At 39.4% G+C, this 18,072-nt stretch overlaps 1 protein-coding gene across 3 annotated transcripts in view; it reads left to right on the forward strand.

Moving 5' to 3' along the window:
* The window catches only part of RABGAP1L (RAB GTPase activating protein 1 like), a 719,827-nt gene that overhangs the window by 558,674 nt on the left and 143,081 nt on the right, over positions 1 to 18,072 (forward strand). For 2 of the 3 annotated variants that reach the window (XM_018060617.1, XM_018060618.1), the window contains exon 19: positions 10,607 to 10,735. In XM_018060617.1, coding sequence (XP_017916106.1) covers positions 10,607 to 10,735 — 129 coding nt within the window. Of the gene's footprint in view, positions 1 to 1,211; positions 1,983 to 10,606; positions 10,736 to 18,072 lie in introns of those variants that run through there. The other variant, XM_018060619.1, reaches the window with a different exon arrangement.

The raw sequence follows: 18,072 nt of genomic DNA on the forward strand, positions 1-18,072 counted from the left end.
TTCTGTTAAAGAAGGCAACATTTCCCTTAATCTTCAGTTCTGTAATTAATGTAATTTAGTAATCACTATCACAGAGATGATCATGATTTATGTCAATAAATGAGATCCGTAACTCTTATTTGTCAGATTAAGAGAAGGAACTTGCTCTGGCTTTCCTAGCCCCATTAACTCTGTACCATGCTACAGTTTTGTATGGAGAAGCTGGTCTGGTATTCATGACCAACTCCAGAGATTTAGCACCAAGATTCTGGATATGTGTTAGTTAATTGTTAGGATAAAGTTAAGAAACTACACTGAGTGAGGATCTTGTCCTTTTGCCTTGATTTTGTGACAACTGATCGTTCACACCAAGGAAATTAGTGTAAAACTGCAATACTAAGATTGTAAAATTTTAAACTGTGGATGACTCTCAGTTATCTTATTACAAGGCAGGACTAGACTGGAAGATATCAACAAAATGTTTAGAACTATTAACTGAGTGTTTATCAAATTCTTTAGGTTAGGAAAGTTATTTCTACTTTGAGAATCTCAACTTTAATAGTTCCTTAAAGGTATTCTTTTATTATAATGTTGTAGGTTTTTATGCTTTATCATATTATATAGTTATAAAAATCTTCATTTTCACTGTGTTATACACCTGAAACTTATATTTTACATCAACCATACCTCAATAAAAAATCAACATAATTTTAAAAAAATATTCCTTTTAGTTGCAGCTAGCCTTCCCAGAATGACGTGTTACTTTTGCATATCCTAGCACTGCGAAAAGTCATTACTGCATAAACACTTCAACTTGAGGGTGTGTCGTTTCTTAGCTCCTCGGTCCTTGCTCTTCTGTCCATACTTTGTCATCTTCCCCTGAGCCTCTCTTCTGTTAGAAATTTCAGTGGTCTAACGAGGATTGGAGCCTCCCACTTTAAATATGTGGTATAAAATCAGACTGGTATCCATCGTTATTAGAAAGCAGGAGTGAGTAAAGGTCAGTCTTTTAGCCGGCAGGCTGGCTGATTTTCCTGTGAGCATCACATGTTGGGAGAAGCGAGTTCATCTGTCTGTGGGTTTAGGATTCAACAGCATAAGCTGTCAGCCTAACACTGATTGAAGGTGGACTGGGAGGGGAAGTGCATCTGCCCAACGGCTCGCCATTGGCTTCCTATTACAGCATTCTCCCCCGAGACACAGTCTGCATGCTCATTCACCTACCTCCTTCTCTTCCCTCCCCTTCCTTCCCTACCCCTTCATTACTGATTCACAGCGAGAGGCAGCAGCAGCAGCAACAGCAGCGCTGCTTGTCACGAACCAAGGATTGCAATGAGCTCATCCTTTTCTCCTTGCAGCTTCACAACTGCCCTGGCTTCCTGGCTACCGCTGCTGCTGTCTCTTCTTTCTCTCTCACACACACACACCGTCTCACACACACATATGCACAGCACACACTCACACACTCTCTCATGCTAGACCCTTCTAAGCATCTTGTCCGTTTTTACACATGTATGTGAACTCTCCTGCATCATTCTTGGCCATTTTCTTGCGTTTGATTGCTTTTGCCATTTTTTTGTTTGTTTTTTGTTGTTGTTGTTGTTTTTAATTTAGATCAGCATTTGATTTCATTTCCAGTCTTCTCTGGGGCTCTGTCACAGTGGATAATTTAGCCAAAATGTTTTTCTCGTGGAGACGTTAGCTGGCAGTTCCCATCACAGACTGTCTTGTGCGTGCTCCCGGGGAGACCGAAGCCTGGCTCCCCTCCCACTGCAGTTCTCAAAATTGTGGATAAGAGATCCCGCTTTCTCATTCTGGATACCTACTTACTGCTCATGGAAGAAGGGGTGCCCTGCCCAGCCCCAGCTGCTAAGCTCACAGCTCCCGTCAAAAAGTCCCAGGACATGCACGACGAGAGGAGCAAGCTGGTGAATGAGTATGCGTGTCGAGTGCTGGAACTTCTGGGGATGGGGCATCGTCTGTTTGTGCCTCGGCTTCTGGCGGTGAGACTATTTTTCATTGAACTTCATTTGTAGAGAATCTGCCATCCTCTGTGAGAATTCCTTGTATCCCCGGAAGAGGCTTGTGGTCTCCTATTTCCTTCCCCACTCTACCGGGAAGGAAGTGCAGAGTGGCCACTGCCCAGGGACTCTGTCCGAGCCTGGTCCACGCCACTCCTTAATTGACTGGAGGAGATATGGCTCTCCTCTCTGAGCCCACATCAGTGGCATTATCTCTCTGGCAGCAAAAAGAAAAAGGTCTTATGGCTGGCCAGGCTCAGCAATAAAGCAGGATACCCAAGTGCTTGGTGGAGGCATTCTGTTATTTATGTCTCCAAAGGGTTAAATTTTACAACAGACATTATTGTGACTTATCTAGACTATGTGTGGTTTGCTTTCTAACCTCTCTCTTTGGTGTCCAGTTTGATTGTTTTAGTAGGGAATTTTATTCCCTAAAAATCATTGATTAGGAAATTACAGATTTCTCTCCTGGAATGTTTGAACTGTTTATCTGGAAACAGCTTAGGGCTGTTGGGTCTGTGCTGAGTCTGGGAAGTCTGATTTGCTTTTTTAAAAAAATTTTATTTCCTGAAGAAGAGAAAAAAAATCATTCTTCCTCACTTCCTATCAAGGGTTAAAATTAAATACCCACAATCACTGGTGCAGGGTTTCTTTTTAGCAGTTTGAGAACTATACCTAGCAACTGTTCTATAATATAATTGGTCTACAGTAGTCCTATACCATTATTTGGTAATTGGGCAAGAATAATTTCGCTTTGTCTATTTTATACAGTGGAGTTTAATGCCATTCTAGACTGTTCCTACATTTGGTTCTCTCATATTTGAGTCTTTTCAGAAGTGCAAGATTGACCTGACTGAATTTAACTCTCTCCCTCATATATCTCCCTCTAGTATAGTTCATCTTTGTTTATACTTATCTTTATAAGTATTAACTCAGTCTTAATGTACCTATTTACAAATAAATAGGATCTCTCCTATATCATTATAACAGGCATGTTAGGTAGCTGTGCACATGATGGGTTTCTCACCCTGAAGAAAGTCTATTTATCACTGCAAGGTGAAGTTGGATGCAGTGACCAGCATACAGTTATAGGGAAGGGGATGGTATTTTTTGAGAAATACAGTTCCTTTGTAATTTAAGAAAGAAAAGCTCAAAACATATGTTTCAATGCCCAGGTGAGGTCATCAGTGCTTACTTGAATTTTATTTCCCTGAGTCACATTTTTTTTCGTAATAAAGAAAACTGAAGAATCATGATTCTATTAAAAAGGAGGTTTTTTTTTAAACAGTGAAACAGAAAGCATTTTAGGAGCTTTGACACTGAAAAGTGCTAAAATATATTTCAACAAATGATCTGCTTCTCTTTAAGGAATCAGTTTTTTATCTAATGCATTTCTATATCCTTACAGACTGCTTAACTTTGTGTCTCACAGGCTTCCACTGATAACTTTATAGTGATCTGGTACTGCCTTTCTTTGGCATTTACATTTTCAGCATTTTGAGGGAAAACATAAAATTGATAACAAGAAATGGCTCTCATACCTACATCTGCATCAGGGATGACTTTAAACTGCCTGTAGTGTAGAATGATTGTCAACAGTAAAAGCTATAGTCTTCACAAGGTTTGGATCTGTGGGGGGCTTATAGATGTCTATATGTCGCAACTTTACAAAGTTGGCTCGGTTGCCAAGTTAGGTACCCAAGTAGATACAGCCCTCACGTTGTTCTGGGCTCAAACATTACAGGTCGTAGAGCCACTTGCAGTCTATGTGAACAGTGTATGGTGAGTTATCTGTAGGGCCATTTGGAAATCTCTGACTTTGTTACACAGCTTAAAAGATTGTTGATAGAATTAGGGTACTCTACATTCTGAGAAATCACATCACATGCCTTTTAATGAGCAATATGGCTATGAATTGGGATCAGCTATCCAATGAGTTATGGCTCAGAGTTTAGTGTGTACCAGGGGGATGTCTAGTTGTTCAGCCTTGTGTTATTGGACTGCCTAATGATATGGGATCGATGGTTAATCTGCCCAGAGTGGTCCTAAGAGGAATCCTACCACGTGCAATGTTGTAATCTTTCCATTACCAGTGAGGGAAGGAACTGAAGTTTAGGTTTTCAGTCATGTTTTCAATATGACTATGTAGGGGCTAACCACATGCAAATCCCTGTTTTGCATTTAAGATCCAAGTAGTATTTTTTTATATGAGGCCAGTTACTTTTCTTAATGAAACAGATCAAATTAAACCAAGATTTACCAAGACAGTGTTGTGGATTTGAACTCTGAGCCTTATATTTTGTTCCCTGAGGCACAGAGGGACCATCAAACTACAGGAACACCAAGCACATTTGGAATTTTTGCTTATGGTCCTTCAAAGGTACACTTAGTAAAGAATAATTTCCCTTTAATAAATCGAGTACCAGTGTTCCACTTTAGATATTACCACAAGACATAGATTCTGTGTGCAGACCCACCAAGCATACGTTTCTTTGGTGAGATTAAAATACCAAAGCAAGGGATACAGATATCCTAGATACCAGCTAAATAATGTCCTCTTCTAAAGCCTGCACTTCCAAATGATTTTCAGACCTCTAAAAACTTTGCTCAATGGAATGGAAATCCTGATAGACTCTATGCCTAAAGGAAGAAAAAGCCATTTGTGGTGAATATAGTGAAGGTGAGAAAGAGAACTGTGCCTACATTTTTTTCTCCAAATAATCCTCTAAAATAATCAAATCTAGATTTTGCTGCTGATAGGGGCCTTTAAAGAAAAGATTTGTCTTTTGAGAACAGCGAGAGGTTTGGAATAGAAGCATCTGGAACTAACACTCAAATGTTAGAACTGTTCATTACCACCCACCCTGCCTTCTTCTCTCTCTCTTGTTTTTTTAATCACTTGAAACTGTGATACTCTTGCACTGAATTTTTCAGTGGGAAAAACACTCCCAAAATGGTATTAACAGTGGCACACAGCCAGAGTTCATTCTCCTCTGTAAGTGTGTGAAATTTGGAGAAAGAGGAGAGAAGCTTTTACTCATGTTCAAAATCTTCCTGTCCTCCTTGATTTTTTCTTTCTTCTTTTATATGACATGGGAAATTATTATCAGATCATTATATAACATGTCAGTGTTGGCTATAGTTTCAGTACTGGTACTCTGGGCCCTATGCATGGTGAAACTGGAGGACTCTCAGGCCAAGGATTGACATACATCTATAACCAAATGTTCCCACTCTCCCTCCAGTAGCCATTTAAGGTTTAATTTTGATCAGATTTCTAATGCTGTCAAACTGTATCCTAGTTGTTGTTTTTTTTTAATTCGTAAACTTCCTTAAAACATTAATTTTAAGGAAAGAATGAAAAAGCAGATGAGAAAGTTTTTCTCCCATTTTTACCTCTGTTGTTGACTGCTGCAAGGATTGATTACTCATTGAAGAGAGACTATATCAGATTGGTCAAAAGGTTCATTCAGGTTTTTCCATAAACCCAAACAATCCTTTTGGCCAACTCAGTAACTCTTAAAAGAAGTTAAAGACTCAAGTATAAAAGTTGCCATGTTGGGACTTTGCTGGTGGCCCAGTGGCTGACTCTCCATGATCCCAACTCAGGGGACCTGGGTGGTCAGGGAACTAGATCTCCTGTGCCGCAGCTAAAGATGCCGCATGCCGCAGTGAAGACTGAAGATGCTGCATGCCGCAGCTAAGACCCAGAGCAGCCAGGTACACAGATAGAGGTCTTTTTTTGTTCACTTGGTAGTGTTCAACTCTTTACGACCCTGTGGGCTGAAGCCCATGTATACTTCTGATCAGTTCAGTTCAGTCACTCAGTCATGTTCAACTCCTTTGTGACCCCATGAGTCGCAGCACGCCAGGCCTCCCTGTCCATCACCGATTCCTGGAGTTTATTCAAACTCATGTCCATTGAGTCGGTGATGCCATCCAGCCATCTCATCCTGTCGTCCCCTTCTCCTCCTGCCCCCAATCCCTCCCAGCATCAAGGTCTTTTCCAACGAGTCAGTTCTTCGCATCAGCTGGCCAAAGTATTGGAGTTTCAGGTTTAGCATCAGTACTTCCATTGAACACCCAGGACCAACCTCCTTTAGAATGGACTGGTTGGATCTCCTTGCAGTCCAAGGGACTCTCAAGAGTCTTCTCCAACACCACAGTTCAAAAGCATCAATTCTTCAGCATTCAGCTTTCTTCACAGTCCAACTCTTAAATCCATACATGACCACTGGAAAAACCATAGCCTTGACTAAATGGAGCTTTATTGGCAAAGTAATGTCTCTGCTTTTGAATATGCTGTCTAGGTTGGTCATAACTTTCCTTCCAAGGAGTAAGTGTCTTTTAATTTCATGGCTGCAGTCACCATCTGCAGTGATTTTGAAGCCCCCCAAAATAAAAGTCAGCCACTGTTTCCACTGTTTCCTCATCCATTTGCCATGAAGTAATGGGACCACATGCCATGATCTTCATTTTCTGAATGTTGAGCTTTAAGCTAACTTTTTCACTCTCCTCTTTCACTTTCTTTTTTTTTATTTTATTTTTTTATTTTTTAAATTTTAAAATCTTTAATTCTTACATGCATTCCCAAACATGAAACCCCCTCCCACCTCCCAAGAGGCTTTTTAGTTCCTCTTTACTTTCTACCACAAGAGTGGTGTCATCTGCGTATCTGAGGTTATTGATATTTCTCCCAGCAATCTTGATTCTAGCTTGTGCTTCTTCCAGTCCAGCATTTCTCATGATGTAAGCAGGGTGACAATATACAGACTTGACATACTCCTTTTCCTATTTGGAACCAGTCTGTTGTTCCATGTCCAGTTCTAACTGTTGCTTCCTGACCTGCATATAGATTTCTCAAGAGGCAGGTCAGGTGGTCTGGTATTCCCATCTCTTGAAGAATTTTCCACAGTTTATTGTGATCCAAACAGTCAAAGGCTTTGGCATAGTCAATAAAGCAGAAATAGATGTTTTTCTGGAACTCTCTTGCTTTTTCGATGATCCAGCGTATGTTGGTAATTTGATCTCTGGTTCCTCTGCCTTTTCTAAAACCAGCTTGAACATCAAGGAGTTCACAGTTCACGTATTGCTGAAGCCTGGCTTGGAGAATTTTGAGCATTACTTTACTAGTGTGTGGGATGAGTGCAATTGTGCGGTAGTTTGAGCATTCTTTGGCATTGCCTTTCTTTGGGACTGGAATGAAAACTGACCTTTTCCAGTCCTGTGGCCACTGCTGAGTTTTCCAAATGTCCTGGCATATTGAGTGCCGCACTTTCACAGCATCATCTTTCAGGATTTGAAATAGCTCAACTGGGATTCCATCACCTCCACTAGCTTTGTTCATAGTGATGCTTTCTAAGGCCCAGTTGACTTCACATTCCAGGATGACTGGCTCTAGGTGAGTGATCACACCATCATGATTATCTGGGTCATAAAAATACTTCTGATTACCCTCCAAAATATAAAAATCAATTTGTCCCTCAAAATAAGTCCTGCATCTCCTTTCTAATTTGCATCTGTTAATCTTTTGACTTTTTAATAGTGGGTATGCTTGGGATTTCTTTGGAAGGAATGATGCTAAAGCTGAAACTCCAGTGCTTTGGCCACCTCATGCGAAGAGTTGACTCATTGGAAAAGACTCTGATGCTGGGAGGGATTGGGGCCAGGAGGAGAAGGGGATGACGAAGGATGAGATGGCTGGATGGCATCACTGACTCGAGGGACGTGAGTCTGAGTGAACTCCGGGAGTTGGTGATACACAGGGAGGCCTGGTGTGCTGCGATTCATGGGGTTGCAAAGAGACGGACACGACTGAGTGACTGAACTGATGGTTGAAGTAAGCTTCCCTGGTGGTTCAGATGGTAAAGAATCTGCCTACAGTGCGGGAGACATGGGTTCAATCCCTGGGTCAGGAAAATCCCCTGGAAAAGGGAATGGCTGCAAGTATCTTCTCCAGTATCTTGCCTGGATTATCCCATGGACAGTAGCCTGGCTAGCTACAGTTCATGGGGTTGCAAAGAGTCGGACACAAATGAGCAACTCACATTTTCAGGCAATCTGGAGCTTTGCTAACACCAGCAGTGTCTTGAAAAGGGCAGCCACAGAGTACTCTGAATTCTGGTTTCCAGAGACTTCATCTGAGTTGGGCTGTATCTTTCTTCTTTTGTATGATCTCAGAAGCTGGGCTTGAAACTAGGCCTTGGGCAGTATTAGAAAATTAGGTAACCATGCCGCCTGCAGGCGATAGACTGTTCCACACCATTCTGGGTCATCTGTTTGTAGGTAACTAGAGGTTAGTTGCACTGACAATAGAAAAGGTGCGCTTAGAGGTTTTGAATGATGAAGAAAGCTACCAGTCCTGTTTCCCTACAAACTCTATAAGCAGCCTGTCTTGAATTTTCCCAACAATTACCAAAGAGATACTCATCAGAACCATTGTTACAGGTGAAATAGGATGTGGTATGTCTGGTATAACTGGTAGGTGGATGCTTTCTCAATAATTCAGCAGTTGATATTTCAGTTGAAGAAGCCCACTTTGGGGCTGAATTTGTTTCCAGTAACTGCCTTTCCCAGTTAAGGTGAGTTGATAGCACTTTATCCTGCTAAATATTCTCTCCACTACTTATTGCCACCATCTTTCAGTATCTATGAGGGAGGAAATAAGTCTGAGGTGTACTGAAGCTTGTTTTTTTCCCTTGGCACTGTTAGCCTGGCTCTGTTTTCTGATTACTAGTTTATGAATCTAAACTTGGGCCAACCTAGTCCCCTGTGAAAATGCCTGCTGTGTGAATTAATATTTTATTTTACATTTCTATTTAAAAGAGAAGCGAAGGAGAGAAAAAATTATATATGTAGAGTGAAAGAGAGACGAAAGGAGGATTCATTCAGTTATTCAGTAAATTTTAATTGAGTACCTCCTATAATCTAGGCATTAGTCTTATCACTGTGAATACAGTAAAGAACAAGACAGATAAGTCCCCTTTCTTTAGGATGAAAGCAAATGAAAAACTAGAAAATGAGTGGATGAAGAATGACTTGATGGGCTAGGAGGAAGAATTTAAATGCTCAGAAAAGGTCTAACTCAAATCTTATATTTGTGCTAAAATCTAAATCACAAAAAGTTATTATCATAATGAAGATGAGGGAGAAGAATATTCCAGACAGAGATAACAAGCAGCAGCCTTCAGTTAGGAATGAACTCAGTGTGTAAAAAATAAAAACCCAAACAAACCAGAAAGAAAGCTAGTGTTCTTGGAGCTTGAGATCAAGAAGAGAGATGCAATTCAACATAATGTTGAAGAGGAAGGCAGGGCCCCAGATCATAAAGGGTCTTGCAGGTAATGGTGGTGATTTTGGATTTTATTCTGAGCACAGTAGGGACCATTGGAGAGCTTTACACAGAAGAGCAGCGTGATCCGAAAAAGTATCTAGCTGCTGTAAGGAGAGGGAAAAAGAGGGAGACCAGCTGGGAAGTTGCTGAATGACTCAGCTGAGAAACAACAATGGCTTAGACCAGGGTGGTGGTGATGACAGCTCATTATGATCAGAATTCCTCTGACTTCCTTTTAGTCTTTCAATGTAGTTGTTAATCAGTTTTACATTTGAATATAAATAGAGTAAAATTTGAACTTGCATGTAGTTCTGTGATTTCTAGCTACCATATTTTTTTGTTTTAATCATTTCTTTCTACCATTTTTGACAATTAAGTGCTGACTCTTAACACCTAATTTCTTTTTGACTTGGCCTATTTCAGTGTACCCAGTATGCCTCAGTCTCATAATTTGTGTCTCAGTATTTGCCAATGATTACATGTAGTTGTTTATTGAAACATTTATTGCCTTTCTTATTAAATGATCTTTCCCACAAGAAATACAGCAAAATATAAAGAAGAAGAGAAAAACTATAACCTCACTCTTCAGAGAAACATTTTCTTTTATTTCCTTTCAGTCTTTTTTCTGTGCATGCATATATTTTCTGTGCATGCATATAAGTAGTTGTTATTTCTTAAGTAAATTTTGCAAAAGTAGCTTTCATAAGAAGTTCAATAGTTAAGTGGTTTGCTTCATTTACTTAATTTTTTAAGTCTTTAAGATATGGAACAATTTCTTATTTTCTTCATTTGAGCTGCTATTGTCATCAATTGAAAAGTCATCCTCTCATTAGGTGTTTGTTATGTAACTCTTCTGTGGTTTAATTGTACTATCTGTGTCTTCCCAGCTTGGAAAAAAAAATCCTTAAAATGCCCACCAAGTTGAAATCACAGATGTGTCCCAGAGTTCACACTTTTTCCTTTTTCTGGCATTTTTCTTTTCCCAGAACCATAATGTGGTTAGCTTTGCCAGGATCCATCATTCTAATCTAGAGGTTATATAAATTAAATATGTTAGCTTGTTAATTAATTCCATTGTCACTTCTAGGATTTATGGTGACTTATTTCAGCTTATACTAAAGCGGTTAGAAATCTCTTCCTAAAAATTTTTGGACCTCACCTAGATCTTGGCCAATAAAAGTTACATTCAGGAAAATAGAAATTCCTTTTGCAATGTATTTGTTATGAATGTGGGTTAAAATGTAATGGACGATTCTTGGTGATTGTTTTGTAGACCTCAAAGGAAGATCTTCTGCAGGCTGATTTTGAAGGCGCCTTAAAGTTCTTCAGAGTCCAGCTTCCAAAGAGGTACAGGGCAGAGGAAAATGCAAGAAGGCTAATGGAGCAGGCTTGCAACATTAAGGTATGATATATGATTTTATAGATAATAAAGGTGGAACGTGAATGCAGAGTAACATGGCAAATTATGTAAAACCCTCTGTTTGTTGCTGGATTCTGACTGTGTTGAAGGCGATGTGATATCTGACCTAGTCTCTCTCAGACATTTTTTGTGAAGGTGGTCTGTATCTATAGTGGCTGTATCTTCTAGTAGGACTTAGAGTGAACCTTGGCTGGTTCGGATTGTAACAAGAGGAAGACAAACATTGATCTTACAAGTGGGCCTCTAGAGGAGCCTGCTCTGATAGTGGTTTCCACAGCAGCAGACTTAGTATTTAGATTTTGCCATCTATTTTAAGATTATTTAGGGCCAAGCAAGAAACGCACCCTTCCCACCAGTTTCCTGTTGGCTTGGGAATCTGTCAGAGAAGGGTTTCTAGGTGAATTAGTTTCTGAAGTCGAAAGGGGTTACATGGCTCCTGCTTCATCAGGTCTATCCATGGGCTTTTTGTGCTTAACTCTTAACTGGATTTTAAGATGGGTAAAGTCATTCTCATTTTCAGTGAATGTTCTTGATTTGGAGTGTAATGCTTTCCAGTCAATGCCTGTGTCTATTGAGGAATTTCCTGTTAGATGTCCCATTGCTTTCTTCTGCTTCCTGCTAACACAGATAATGAGTGTACAGTATACAGGACTTATGGCGGTGGTGTTTGTTCCTACCTACTTATATTTTGAAATTTATGGCTATGCTTAGTGGCCATCTCTGATGGTAGATGTTGTCCATGGGTTTTTGGTTTGATACCTAATTTCTCTCTGGTTTTTGTTCTGTTTTGTTGTTTGATGTGAATTATTTAATCCAGTTGTTATTTTTTGATGTGGGGGCAAAAACAGTACTTAAAAAAACTAGGTGAAAGAATCAAATAAGTTTTAGAGGTGTTTGTTGATGATCATAGCCAGAAAGTTGATAATTTCCTAATGTAGAAAAATTATACAATCAAGTTTTATAATAATTTTAATTAATTTGGGGGCTTCTTTTATATTTATAATTAATCCAGTAATTCACCAGAGTCCATCATATTACCAATTTGTTTCTCTTCCTTTACAGAACTAAGTTAAATAAGCTCAATTGTGAGTTTGACAAAACTAAGCTAAATAAATTTGATTATGAGTTAAAGAAAAGAAAAGCACCCTGCTTAGGCTGTGCTTTCCTTTCTCTGAGGGACTTGGAAAGCTCTGTCTTGATCTGCCCATTTCTGTCCCACACCTGACAGATATATGTGGCTATATTGCTCCTTATCACATGTCTGATAAAACTAAACACATTTTATAAATAACTTGAAATAGAAATCCCTATCTAGAGAATTGTGGTATCAAGGTGAGATAGCACAAAAAGTGCTATCTCACTTTTACAAGAAAGATTTTTAAAATCTATATTTGTTTTTTGGGCTGGGCTGGCTCTTTGTTGCGATGCAGGCTCTCTAGTTGCAGTGCCTGGGCTTAGTTGCCCTGCAGCTTGTGGGGTCTTAGTTTCCTGACCAGGGATTGAACCCACATCCCCTGCACTAGAAGAAAGATTCTTAACCACTGGGGTAGTACCAAGATAGTACGTTCAAAAAAAAATTTGGAACCAGTTTACTGATGTAAGTTCTTGTACCTTTGGCATATTCTAGGAAATCTTCTTAACCTAACCATGACAGAAATATAAATTTGTTTTCTGAGCAAAGATCCCAGGTCTTTGCAGAAGGAAAATAGACATTCTTGCAGAAGGAAATAGACAGCAGTAACCAATGAACATAATAAAGAATATACTTAATATGTCAGAAGGTGATAAATAGCTATGAAAAGAGAAAAAGTAGGGCAAAATAAGCAAGATTGGGTTGATGGGGAGAAGAAGCATTACAGTTGTTAGATAGAGTAGATCTCATTGAAGGTAAAGAGATGAGTTAGTCATGGAGATGTCTAGGGGAGGAGCACTGCAGCAGAGGCAACAGCTAATTCAGAATCCCCGAGGCTGGCTCATGCCAAGTAAAGTTGAGGAACAGCAGGAAGGCCAGTGTAGAGCTGGAAAGAAATGAATGAAAACAAGGGCAATAGGAGAGGAAGTTAGAGAGCTCATAAGGCCACTGTAAGGGCGTAGGCTTTGCTGTGTATGAAGTGAGGAGCCCTTACAGAATTTTGAGTGGAAGAGTAAGATCTGTCTGAGGTTTTGGAGGATCACAGTGCCCACTGTGTTGAAAACAGACAAGAGGAAGGTAAGAGTAGAAGTAGGGAGATCAGTAATTACTGGGTTTGCAGTAATCCTGGTGAGAAATGATGATAGACTGACCAGGGTGATCATAATGGGGAGAGACACAGAATGGAAGTGGTTGGAACCTGGACATATTCTGAAAGAGAACCGAAAGGACTTCATGATGTATCAAACATGGGTGTGAGAGGAAAAAAGGAGCCAAAATGATTCCACAGATTTGGGATGAAGCAATTATAAGATAGAATAGCCATTGGCTTATTAGGCTCATGACTGAAAATGTGCTTTGACATAGACTTCCCTTTAGCACAGTGCCCACTGTAACACGTTTGTGTGTGTGTGTGTGTCTCATTAGACTTGTGTTTGAATTTTAAGTTATTTTAAACTGAATTCTAACTGTTCAAAAAAAACAACTCAATGTAGAATGTAAGTAACTCAGGAGAAAAAGATTACATTGTCTTTCAAATGAACTCTGTATTCAAAGAGATAATTTTCCAAAGGCATTAAGAAAGATGGACCTCTAAAGTCTTCATCCTGAAATGCAGACTTTTAAACCCTTGATGACTGTTTTATTTGACTAAGATCAGATGACTAAGCAGAAGCCATGTTTGTCTATAAATGTTGAAAATACATTCCGGTGGTCATGGTGACTGAATTTTGTGGGTGGTAGGTTTGAAAGACAGGCTTCATTCGGTTGATTGTTCCGAGCTGTCAGAAGGAAGTACTATAACCTGGGGCAATGGTGTAGGGACCTATTAAAATAAAACATTCATTTCTAAGAATAAGAGAGTAGAGCGTTAAGAGGTACAGGTAAATGTTTTCAAGGGAAATCTAGAATGATGGGGAAATCACTGAAAACAAAAAACCCAGGAAAGTGATTTTAAAATATGAAATGTAACAGGGAAAGACTTTTGTCCAGTATAATTTTGAAGCTCCTCAGAGGATGGAGGTAACTAACAGTTGTCAAGCCGGAAACATGAGATCTGAGAGACACTGAAACATAAAATGTCAGGAAACAAGTCTAAAATATGACCTGAATGGATTGTTCCTGAGATGAAAGTGCTGTGTGCAACCTCAGTGATTTATTTGCACATAAAGATAGATAAGAATTCTTTAAAAAGTAATAATAGGGTTGTTATTTTGTTTTGTGTATTTTGTTAGTTTTTTGTGTTTTCTAAGGAGAGTACTTCTTCTTAGATACAGTACCCGCAGGGTTGTTTGGTTGTTGGTTGGTCGGTCACTGTTGTATGTGACTCTTTCCAACCCCATGGACTGTAGCCCACCAGGCTTCTCTGTCCATGGGGTTTTCCAAGCAAGAATATTGAAGTGGGTAACCATTTCCTTCTTCAACGGGTCTTCCCAGATTAGGGATCAAACCCATAGCTCCTGCCTTAGCAGGCAGATTACTACCACTGAGCCAGAACACCATCTTAATTTATAACATGATTGTGAGGTGGATGTGAGGTTTAGTTGAAAGAAGGAAGGCATAAATAGTACAGTATTCAGGGTTTGTGCTGGGACTAGAAGGTAGATCTCCAACATGAAAATTTAAGATTGTTAACCAACACCTGCATTTTGAAATAGCCTTTATATCAAGTCCTTAAACATTCATACATACTCGCACATATATACCTGAAGTGATACTTATGCTTATAATGTATGAAGCACTCTGATGTCTTTTCTTCTACTGTATTATGTTCTATTTCACTTTAAACTTCTCTCCTTCCGCTTCCAAATCCCCAGACCAAAAAGCTAGTCACAACCGACTAAATGGATTTCACAGCAGCTTACAGTTTTGAAAAAGAACTCAGGCCTGTTCCACTACTGGTCCCTCCTCCCCTTTCCTGATTCTGATAGACTGCAACTGTGAGAGGTTGTGGAGGGTGAGGTGTTACACTGAATAATGAAAGTGGGAGTCTGGTAAGGATGTGAGTCATCATGCCATCTTTATAGCAGCATATGCGGGCAACTGGAAATGTTAGGAAATGATGGACTTACAGACCAAAGCTCCATATTAGATGGAACATTTAAAGAAAAAGGCAGCTACAGTATGGAATAGGCAAAAAAGTTGAACTCATGATTTCTTATCCTCAACCTGTATAAGATTAAGAAAAGAATTTCTGTTGAAAGTAATCCATTTTTTAAAAATTTTAATTATTTTTATAGTATTTGTATATGATCATATAGTCTTCAAATGGATATGTTCTCATTTAATTACCCTTCAAAATGAATCAGTCCTCTAATTCAAAGAAACTGGGTAACCAGTAATTTCAGTCAACTGACTGGTTTTAAAATAAACACAACAGTTATAGGTAAAAAATAACTTGTGAGCTCTGTGTGTTGATAAGAGGATTTCTCGATAAAGCACATTGGATTGGGTAAATAACTTTATTTTTCTGAAACCTGTGTGATACTAAATATCAGGAATATTTTGGGTGTTGTTTTTTTTTTTTTTTTAATTTACTAACATGACTTTAAATCGTTCTGATATTCCTTCTGTTCCTATGATCCAGCCAGGCTAAAATGAGAAAATAGGAGAAGGAAATGGCAACCCACTCCCATATCCTTGCTTGGGAAATCCCATGGGGAGTCTAGTGTGCAACAGTCCATGAAGTACAACAGGGTTGGACACAGCTTAGCGGCTAAAGAACAAATGGCAGTTCTAGCCAATGTATGAGAGCAAAAACTTGTAAGGAATTGGGGGTTGGGGCTGAAACCAAAATCCTATTGTTTACAGATGTGAATGTCTGTTTAGAAAAACCAAAATAAACTGCAAGCAAATATTTAAAGTAAAATAAAATAAAATAAAATGAGAAAATATGTTTACCAATCAGACTTTACTTTGAAAAATCATTTGGTTACTAATATATGAATATGTTACACTTTCACAAGAAGGCAAATTTTGTTGAATATCATTATTCAGTTGTTAGCTTATAGTTTAAAACTTTGCTATGGAGAACTTTTTAAACTTGGATCTTGGCTTCATGGACTCTGAGTCACTAGAAATTTGAATTTCTTTATATAACCTTCTAAGCATCCTGTGTTTCCTAGTGAGACAATATATAGCCTTTATTGGATTCTTAAAGGCAACTCAGTGACTCAAAGAAGTTAACTTTTGTGTTGTGGGATCATCTTAAGAATATAAGAAAATAAGAACATATTAAGAATATAAGAACATATTAAGAAAATAGGTATTTCTTTACAGCATAAGAATTTATAAATGTACCTATACATATTCAAGTATATGTATCAGTTCAGTCCCTCAATTGTGTCCGACTCTTTGCAACCCCGTGGACTATGCCACAGACTTCCCTGTCCATCACTGACTCCCTAAGCTTGCTCAAACTCTTGTCCATTGAGTCGATGATGCCATCCAGTCATCTCATCCTCTGTCATCCCCTTCTCCTCCTACCTTCAGTCTTTCCCAGCATCAGGGTCTTTTTCCAGTGAGTCAGTTCTTCGCATCAGGTGGCCAAAGTATTGGAGCTTCAGCTTCAGCATCAGCATCAGTCTTTCCAGTGAATATTCAGGACTGATTTCCTTTAGGATTGACTGGTTTGATCTCCTTGCAGTCCAAATATACATATAACCTTTATAATTATTCTTTTTTTTTGCATACTTTTACTCAACGTTAGTCACATATTATATTAGGTTAAATTGATTAAATTACCATTCTCCTTGGTCAAATGCATGCTAAGTTACTTCAGTTGTATCCGACTCTGTGTGGCCCTCTGGACTGTAGCCTGCCAAGATCTTCTCTCTGTGGGGTTCTCTAGGCAAGAATACTGAAATGGGTTGCTATTTCCTTCTTCAGGGGATCTTCCCGACCCAGGTTCGAACCTGTATCTCCTGTATCTCCTGCACTGGCAGGCAGCTTCTTTACCACTGGCACCATTTGATCAAAAACTGCCCGTTATTCAGCATTGTATATAACTTGATTCAACATTTCATGCCTCCTTATGTTTCAAATAGACTATTTATGTGATGATGACATATTAAAAATTTGGCTTTTTTAAACATAGAGGCGTTTATTTAGTGGTCATTGCTGTGATAAAAACAAGAAGATGGGGGAAAAAAGATGAATTAGAAGAATAAAATATAACAGAAGTACTATAATACGCTAGTTCTATGGCTGTGAAAACCTTTCCTGAGGATAATTCTCCAAAAGCTGGGGAGCACATCTTTTTTTCTCCAGTTAACTTTTGTTTGGAACAGTGTTACAAGTGGCACAGTTATGATGAGCCCCATTAGCAGTAAAGTTCATCATATCATTCAAAATATTCTTTTGGTATATCATCACAATAAAATGTTTGAAAAAATAAAATAGCCTATATTACTTATATTTTATTGGCAAAATAACTTGAATGATATTAAAACTGTGGTCTGACATTAAACTGAAAGAAGGACATTAGAAGGAAAAGATCATTTACTGAATAACTACTATGTGCCAGGAGCTATACAAGAAGACTTCTCAGAGGAATTAAGATGAGCCCTAAGGATTAGCAGGAATTAAGGAGTACATTGGGGGCTTCCCTGGTGGCTTAGACAGTAGAGAATCCACCTGCAATGCAGGAGACCTCTGTTTGATCCTTGAGTTGGGAAGTTCCCCTTGGGGAGGGCATGGCAACCCACTCCAGTATTGCTGCCTGGAGAATCTCATGGACAGAGGAACCTGGTGGCCTACAGTCCATGGGGTCGCAAAGAGTTGGACATGTCTAGTGACTAAGCACCGGAGAAGGCAGTGGCACCCCACTGCAGTACTCTTGCCTGGAAAATCCCATGGATGGAGGAGCCTCGTGGGCTACAGTCCCTGGGGTCGCTAAGAGTCGGACACGACTGAGCGACTTCGCTTTCACTTTCACTTTCATGCATTGGAGAAAGAAATGGCAACCCATTCCAGTATTTTTGCCTTGAGAATCCCAGGGACGGGGGAGCCTGGCAGGCTGCTGTCTATGGGGTTGCAGTGTCGGACACGACCGAAGCTACTTAGCAGCAGCAGCAGCAGCAGTGACTAAGCACAGCATAGCACAGCAAGGAGTACATGGAGGCAGGGGGAGGGAAGTTCCATGCAGAGAATATGCAGAGGCTCAGAGGTAATAAGAATAGATCGAGTTGTC

The sequence above is a fragment of the Capra hircus genome, chromosome 16 (genome assembly GCF_001704415.2).
Source record: "Capra hircus breed San Clemente chromosome 16, ASM170441v1, whole genome shotgun sequence".
Classification (NCBI taxonomy): Eukaryota; Metazoa; Chordata; class Mammalia; order Artiodactyla; family Bovidae; genus Capra; species Capra hircus.